The sequence below is a fragment of the Mobula birostris genome, chromosome 29, assembly GCF_030028105.1.
Source record: "Mobula birostris isolate sMobBir1 chromosome 29, sMobBir1.hap1, whole genome shotgun sequence".
Classification (NCBI taxonomy): Eukaryota; Metazoa; Chordata; class Chondrichthyes; order Myliobatiformes; family Myliobatidae; genus Mobula; species Mobula birostris.
The window spans coordinates 36,580,905-36,589,480 of record NC_092398.1 but is presented as its reverse complement, the minus strand read 5'-3'; the positions used below and the strand labels follow the sequence as shown (position 1 = coordinate 36,589,480).

Sequence of the window (8,576 nt, the reverse complement as noted above, 5' to 3'; positions counted from 1 at the left end):
GTAACCCCTACACTCCCCTCCTGTTCAAACCCCTCCCTCGCCCCCCTCCCTCTCTCTGTAACCCCCACACTACCCCCTCCTGTTCAAACCCCTCCTTCACCCCCTCCCTATCTCTGTAACCCCTACACTCCCCTCCTGATCAAACCCCTTCCTCACCCCCTCCCTATCTCTGTAACCCCTACACTCCCCCCTCCTGTTCAAACCCCTCCCTCACCCCCTCCCTCTCTCTGTAACCCCTACACTCCCCCCTCCTGTTCAAACCCCTCCCTATCTCTGTAACCCCTACATGCCCCTCCTGTTCAAACCCCTCCCTCACCCCCCCATCTGTAACCCCAACACTCCCCCTCCTGTTCAATCCCCTCCCTCACCCCCTATCTCTGTAACCCCTACACTCCCCACCCTCCTGTTCAAACCCCTCCCTCACCCCCTCCTTATCTCTGTAACCCCTACACTCCCCTCCTGTTCAAACCCCTCCCTCGCCCCCTCCCTCTCTCTGTAACCCCCACACTACCCCCTCCTGTTCAAACCCCTCCTTCACCCCCTCCCTATCTCTGTAACCCCTACACTCCCCTCCTGATCAAACCCCTTCCTCACCCCCTCCCTATCTCTGTAACCCCTACACTCCCCACCCTTCCATTCAAACCCCTCCCTCACCCCCTCCCTATCTCTGTAACCCCTACACTCCCCTCCTGATCAAACCCCTTCCTCACCCCCTCCCTATCTCTGTAACCCCTACACTCCCCACCCTTCCATTCAAACCCCTCCCTCACCCCCTCCCTCTCTCTGTAACCCCTACACTCCCCACCCTTCCATTCAAACCCCTCCCTCACCCCCTCCCTATCTCTGTAACCCCAACACTGCCCCCTCCTGTTCAAACCCCTCCCTCACCCCCTCCCTATCTCTGTAACCCCAACACTCCCCCCTCCTGTTCAAACCCCTCCCTCACCCCCTCCCTATCTCTGTAACCCCTACACTCCCCCTCCTGTTCAAACCCCTCCCTCACCCCCTCCCAATCTCTGTAACCCCTACACTCCCCACCCTCCTGTTTAAACCCCTCCCTCACCCCCTCCCTATCTCTGTAACCCCTACACTCCCCTCTCCTGTTCAAAACCCCTCCCTATCTCTGTAACCCCTACACTCCCCACCCTCCCATTCAAACCCCTCCCTCATGGCTCGTCGCCTCCCCTCCCAGTGTCGACCCAGAGACCAGACGGTTAATGTTGATGCTTTATTTTGTTAAGGAGCTCGATCCCTGCATCTCGTCCACCCGGAAGGTCAGAGTCTGCTGCTGGAGTCAGCGGTAGGAGGGGATGTCTAGGATCCCTCTCTCTTCCTTGTCATGCCTCGAATGCCTCGGATTTGTGTTGTGGGGGGGAGGGGGCTTTTGTTCACCCCTCCCCTGACGGAACCGAGACCCCCAGTTCCTGGCGTCATCCACAGGCCCCCGTGGGATGTCCCGGTGGGAAGGGACACTCGCCCCCGGCTCCTGGTCGTGGGCCCTTGGCCTGAGAGAAGGGCGGGGACGAGGGGGGCAGGAAGGAGGTGGAGGAGAGGATGGAGTTGGTTCCCGGGGTTGGGGCCCCAGCTGGCGGTGGGCAACGGGACCCTGGCGGTACACTGGCCCGTGTTTGTCCCCACCCCTCAGGGGGGAGTGGGGGGTGGTGACGGGGAGGTGACCGCGGGGAGGTGTCCCCTCAGAGTGAGAGAGCACCCGCTGGACACAACCACCGGCCCAGAGCCGACCTGCTTCCTCACCCAGATGATGAGGCTGAGGGTGAGGGTGAGGGTGGGGTGAGGATGACTCCTCCCCGTCCTCTCCCTCAGAGGTGGGAGGGTGGGATCCCAAGGGGAGAGTGGCAGGGCATGGGGGTGAGGCTGAGGAGGAGGGGGAGGGGAGGGGCAGCCGGCTGGCTCCCTCATGGGGACGGACAGCCCGATGGAGGCGAGGGTTGGGGACGAGGTGGATGGTGGGTGGAGGAGTGTATTCCTCACCTACCCCTTCCTGCTCACTCTCTTCCTCCTCGCCCTCAGAGGTCGGAGGGTGGGAATCCTGCTGGACAATGGAGGGGCAGGGGGAAGGGGAGGATGAAGGAGAGGGGGAGACGGAGGGTGAGGAGATGAGGGATTGGGAGGGGATGGACGAGGCGAGGGAGAGGGCCTGGGAGATGGGGGAGGGGGTGGGGCGGTTGGAGACGAGGGAGTAGGAAGGGCGGGAGACGAGGCTGGGTGCGGCTCGGGTAGAGACGAGGGAGGGGGAGGGTTGGGAAGAGACGAGGGAGGGGGTGGCACGAGAGCGGAGGGATGGGGACGGACGGGAGGAGTGGTAGGAGTGGGAATCCCAAAGGTAGCGAGGAGGAGAGGGGGTGGGGGAGGGTGGGCATGTCTCCATCTCCTTCTCGTCCCCATCTTCATTGTAGACCACGCTAGTGAGGGAGGTGGGAGGGCTCAGGGAGCCACAGGGAGGGGCAGGCTGCCCCTGAGAGGGAGGGTTCCAGAGGCGAGTGTGGGGGCGGGGGTGGGAGCGAGAGTTGCCTCGCGGCCCCTTCCTGGGCTCTGCCTCCTCGGGGTCGGTGAGGGAGGGTGTTGGGGTGGGCGTCTCCCTCGGTGGATCTCCTCCGCTCAGGCCAAGGCACACCTGGGGCAAAGGCGAGGGGCAGGGGGAGAGGCAGTGGGTCAGCGAGGGAGGGGCTGGCGCAGGCTCGCCTAGGGGTAGAGGAGGAAGAGGGGTGGTATATGGGGAGAGGGGAGGGAGGAGAGTTAGGAGGGAAGGGATGGGATGGAGGTAGGGTGGAGAAAAAAAAAGTGAAACATAATTCAGATTGTGTCGTGGTTGAAGACAACCCCCTCCCACCGCTCTTGACCCCCTGAACACACATCTTGATCTACCTACACCACTCCCTTACACCAAAACTAGCCCTTGACACGGACCCCTTTCCCAGAATACAAGAGCTTTGGGCGAGACAGATGTGCGGGGCAGCGAGGATGGGTGCTTCCTTCCTACACGGGTAGGACGTAGGGAATGCAGTGTTCGCATACATCTGGAGAGGACCAGCAAGGACGTAATGCGGAGGTTTTACAAAGCTCTGCTCGGACTGCAACCGGGGTTCTGGGCCTTTATCTCAGAAAAGGTGTGTTGGCATTGGAGAGGGTGCAGAGGATGTTGACAAGACAGTGTAGAGAAATTGCTCATCATTGTAAGAATATTTGGGTTGTATGAGTGGGAGATTTTAACTGGGGCACCGGGAGTGATGGAATGCAATGGATTAAAGTTTATGAAATTCACTCAGTGGCCACCTGTAAACCTGCTCGTTAATGCAAATATCTAATCAGCCAATCATGTGGCAGCAACCAATGCATAAAAGCATGCAGACCTGGTCAAGAGGTTCAGTTGTTCAGACTAAACATCAGAATGGGGAAGAAATGTGATCGAAGTGACTTTGACTGTGGAATGATAGTTGGCGGCAGATGAGCTGGTTTGAGTATCTCAGAAACTGCTCGTCTCCTTTATTAGGGACATCCGCAACATGGGCACAGACTCAAAGTTTGACACGGGAACAGCTTCATCCCCTCTGAGTGGACAATGAACCCACAAACTCTTCCTCAGTATTTTCCCTCCTCACTGCGTGTTTAGTTTAGGCATGCTTATATCCATTACAATCTTAGAGATTTTATGATTACGTATTACAATGTTCTGTGGCCACAAAACAACAAATCTTACTGCATATGCCAGTGAGATTCAACCTGATTCCAATTCAGGAGCTGCCTCAAAAAGTGGCCACCAAGAGAATGTCCAGGAATGTCCTCTCAGCAGGGCGACCCCACTCAGGAGGGTGCAACAGTCAGGAAATTGTGAGTCCAACAGAAATAATCTGTCAGTTCTAAGATTGTGATGGGAAAGGATAGGACAGGTCCACAGGTCAGGCTGGATCTGATTTGAGAGGAATTTGACAAGATCAAGCTGGGTTTGAGTGGGTGAGTCCACTTGAGGTGAAGGAGTGAATCAGCAGACAGGAGAAAACCTGAAAATCTAGCTGAGCTGAGTGGTGTCACAACAACACCCTCTCACTCAACGCCAGCAAAACCAAGGAACTGATTGTAGACTTCAGGAGAGGAAACCAGTAATCACCGGAGGACCAGAGGTTGAGAGGGTCAGTAACTTGAAATTCCTGGGCGTTACTATTTCAGAGGTCCTGTCCTGACCCCAGCACGTAACTGCAATCGCAAAGAAAGCAGGACACCAACTCAACTTCCTTAGGAATCAGTTGAGGTTCGGTATGACATCGAAAACGTTGACAAACTTCGATAGGTGTGTGGTGGAGAGTGTGCTGACTGGCTACATCACATCCTGCTATGGAAACATCAACGCCCTTGAATGGAAAATCCAACAAAAGGTAGTGGATTCAGCCCCGTCCATCACGGGTGAAGCCCTCCCAACCATTGAGCACATCTATGTTAAACACTGGCAAAGGAAAGCAGCATCCTTCACTCTCAGCCTCTTGCTCCGAACACTGTTCAGTTTTGAAATGCTCAAAGAAGAAACACTTATTAGAAAAACAAGACTTTTACTGGTATTTACAGATGGGACAGTATGTTAATAGGATGGTTAAAAATGTAACCAAGGCAAGTACATGTCTGATAGAGCTATTTAGAAAAGCAGATAATTCAGACAACAGTAGTAGAATCATTTCAAGCGTGTATAAGGGTTTGTCAAATCTTAAAACACATTCGACTTCATACATTAAAACAAAATGGGGGAAGGAAGGAGGGATAATAATATCTGAGGAAGACTGGACAATAATATAGAGGTATCAATGGAAGTGTACCAGTTCACAGAAATGGAGGGAGTTCGGGTGGAAAAACTTGATAAAATATTTTATTACACCCTCTCAGAAATCCCATTATGATAGTAACCTCCCTGTTTGCTGGAGAAATTGTGGAAATCAAAATGCAAACCATTATCATATCTTCTGGGAATGCCCCGTTATCAAAGACTATTGGAGTGGGATACATAATGCCCTACAAGACAACTTCAAATGTGAAATAGCCTTAGAGAGTAAGACCATATATTTTGGGTTTATACCTCAAGAATGGTTGAAAAGAGCTAAATATTTAATGAATGTACTGCTGGTGGATGGTAAAAAGACGCTTACCAGGAAATGGTTATCACAGGAGAGCCCAACTTTAAATGTATGGATGGAAATTACAGTGGACAATTACAAAATGGTGAAGATAACAGCATCTGTTAATCATAAGTTGGAACAATTTGATTCAGACTGGGAAAAATGGTTTAACTACATAACACCTCATAGGCCTGATTTTATTCTCACAGGTCAATGAATATGTTGTAAAAAAAAATCACTCCCTCCTTTGTACATAGTTTTCTTTCGATTGTTCTTTCTTTCCTCTCCTTTCTATAAGTGTATACCTCAGATAAATATTATGTGGAGATTTGTGACAAATATGACTATATGATATATATGTACAGTATCTGAAATACATCTTATGGAAATGTTTGTTTGATGATGAAATGTATGACATGTATAGGAAACAGGGAGCAAATAAGGTGCTTGAGGAGTTTAAAAAGAGCAAAAGAATAGTTAAGAAAGAAATCAGGAGGGCTAAAAGAAGACATGAGGTTGCTTTGGCAATCAAGGTGAAGGATAATCCAAAGAGCTTCTACAGGTATATTAAGAGCAAATGGATAGTAAGGGATAAAATCGGTCCTCTTGAAGATCAGAGTGGTCAGCTAGTATGGAACCAAAAGAAATGGGGGCGATCTTAAATGGGTTTTTTGTGTCTGTATTTACTAAGGAAACTGGCATGAAGTCAATGGAAATAAGGCAAACAAGTAGTGAGGTGATGGAACCTTTACAGATTGAAGAGGAGGAGGTGCTTGCAATCTTGAGGCAAATCAGAGTAGATAAATCCCCAGGAACTGACAGGGTATTCCCTCAGATCTTGAAGAAGACTAGTGTTGAAATTGCAGGGGCCCTGGCAGATATATTTAAAATGTCGGTATCTATGGGTGAGGTGCCGGAGGATTGGAGGATAGCTCATGTTGTTCCGTTGTTTAAAAAAGGCTCTAAAAGTAATCCGGGAAATTATAGGCCGGTAAATTTGACGTTGGTAGTAGGTAAATTATTGGAAGGAGTACTAAGAGACAGGATCTACAAGTATTTGGATAGACAGGGAGGGTCAACATGGCTTTGTGCGTGGTAGGTCATGTTTAACCAATCTGTTAGAGTTTTACCAGGAGGGAGTGTTACAGTGAGTTTGGGCAGATGATTCATTTACACTTAAATGACTTTGGCCTCCGGTCTTCTGTTTGTCGAAGTACTGTGGATTGAGTTCATAACAATGCACTTCCTTAGAGCTGTGAATACCAGGCGTAGTTTCACCAGATGCTGTAGTTTCAAAGTTAGTTTCATCTACAATTTATAAATATGAATTGTCATCTATGTGAGCACGTAAAGTACCGAATAAATGTATTGTGGATTTAACTTGCATTCCTAAAGGCTGTCAGCACTAACCCAGACATGTTGGCACCAGGAGGAAAGGATGAAGTCAGAAGGTGTGATGTTTTGTACGTAGCTTCAAAAGGAAGCATCGTCTATAACTTTGTAAGTCGCGATTGCCTTTTGTGTTTAGCATATAAATATGGAGCCCACGTTGGGCTAGCAGACCTTTCTACCGAAAGCATCTCCGTCTGTATGATGAGAGGCCGTTGCAGAAACGAGTTGGGTGGGGCCGGAGCAAGCTGAGACAATAGGTCGGCCAGGACAGGCAGCTTTGTGGATCTTGGGTAGGAGGCAGAAACGGGAAGTGCGGGGTGTGGGAACTATAAGGTTGGTAGCAGTGGATGGGAGATCCCCTGAGCGGATAAAGTCGGTGATGGTGTGGGAGACAATGGCCTGGTGCTCCTTAGTGGGGTCACAATCGAGGGGTAAATAAGAGGAGGTATCCACGAGTTGTCGCTGTGCCTCGGTATGCCTCCGTCTGTACGATGCCTGCTGTACCTTGTGTCAAATAAAGAAGCTGTTTTGTATTTACCAGTGACTCTGTCTCTCCAGTGATTTCATCCACGCTACAACATTTGGTGTCAGAAATGGGATACTTCATGACCCATCATTGTGGCCAGCGTTCCTGGCAGTCTAAGTTGGTGAGTATTTTTCTAAAATAACACTCACACTTGGATCAGTTCAGTTGGTGGGACACAGGAACACGAGGTATCACGAACACGGAGAGCTGAACTCGTAGATATAAAAGTAGTGTGTGCGTGTGCATGTGTGTCTATGTACGTAAGGAATCTTTACGTGTTAACTTGGTTAACTTGGACCACCAGTTGCAAAAGGTGGTACCCGACGGTATGATTTGAGACGCCAGAGTTGGGGCGTGTATACTCATTCAGGGAGCTGCATTTTAGTGTATGCGTTGACAAGCGTGATGCAAAGGAATACAGCAGGCATCACGAGTTCGGGTACTCAAAAGTGGCAAATTGTGCAATACATACTCTGCAGTTTTAAGTATGTTCTGTTTAACTGCTACCTGTTTTTGATATTTTGTGTAGTGTGGGAATTAGTGTGGGGATATCTCAGGGAGAGGTGTTACCCAGATAGATCTACCAGAATGGCACCTATTGAGGTCAGGCAATGTCAGGTCGAGAACCTTGATGATCCGAGCCAGCCCTTGACCTTGATTACGACTATTCATAAGCCCTTCACCCCCGGGGAGAAACAGAGCATCTTGTCTGAGTTGCCCTCACTTAAAGTCGCCTGTGGGAATTCAGAATTCTGGCGCAAGCTCGAGGAAATGGTTGAAATTCACCAGATGCACCCTAAAGATATACACGCGTTGGTAAAAGTGAAGTGCCCAAGGATTATGTGGGACAGGATGGCCCAGGGGGTGCGGGATGGTACCTGGGCAAATACTGGGAGCGCCAGTAATGAGGAAAGATATCGCTCTTTTAAAGGCAGCCGCTGGGGGGAGGCGAGAGTAACTGTGGAACGATAATGGCAGTGATTCAAAAAGCTGACGAGACGGCCATGGGTTATGCAGAACGTAAATACTGAGTGTATGAGGAGTATTCAGGCTTGGATAATCCAGAGAGGGACGACCCAGTCTTCCTAAAAATGCTGAAGGAAGGCCTGAGCTCAGCCCACCAGCAAGTTTTAGATTTAGGCATAATGGTGGGGTCCAACTACTCTGCAATAGTTTTGTGGGCCAGTGAGATAGACCAAAGAAAAGGAAGAGAAATTGGAAAGTGGGAATAGTGGATGCAGCTGCTGTGATGTCCCGGAGAGTTTGTTTTGCTTGCCAGCAGCCAGGGCACCTTGCAAAGGACTGCCGGGCCAGGTATAAGACAGTGAAGGTGTTGATATGCTACAGCTGTGGCCTGTCGGGGCATGGCGGGAGACAGTGTCCAAAAGGGAGGGGAAAACCCAGGCGAAGGTCACGGCAGACACCCAGTCACTCACCCCATCAGCAACCGGTCTGACTGTCGATCAGATCAAAGAGCTAGTAACGGCGCCTCTTAGGACAGAAAAAGATGTGACAGCGGGTGTACACAACGGCATTGT

General features: G+C 50.5%; 1 protein-coding gene across 1 annotated transcript in view; it reads right to left on the bottom strand.

The window, feature by feature from the left end:
- Nucleotides 1–1,227: 1,227 nt before the first annotated feature.
- LOC140189944 (uncharacterized) overlaps nt 1,228–8,576 on the bottom strand; it is a 53,700-nt gene continuing 46,351 nt past the window's right edge. Inside the window, exon 4 of the mRNA XM_072246316.1 lies at nt 1,228–2,703. Within this exon, the coding sequence (XP_072102417.1) occupies nt 1,295–2,703 (1,409 nt within the window). The 3' untranslated portion in view covers nt 1,228–1,294. The remainder of the gene's footprint in view (nt 2,704–8,576) is intronic.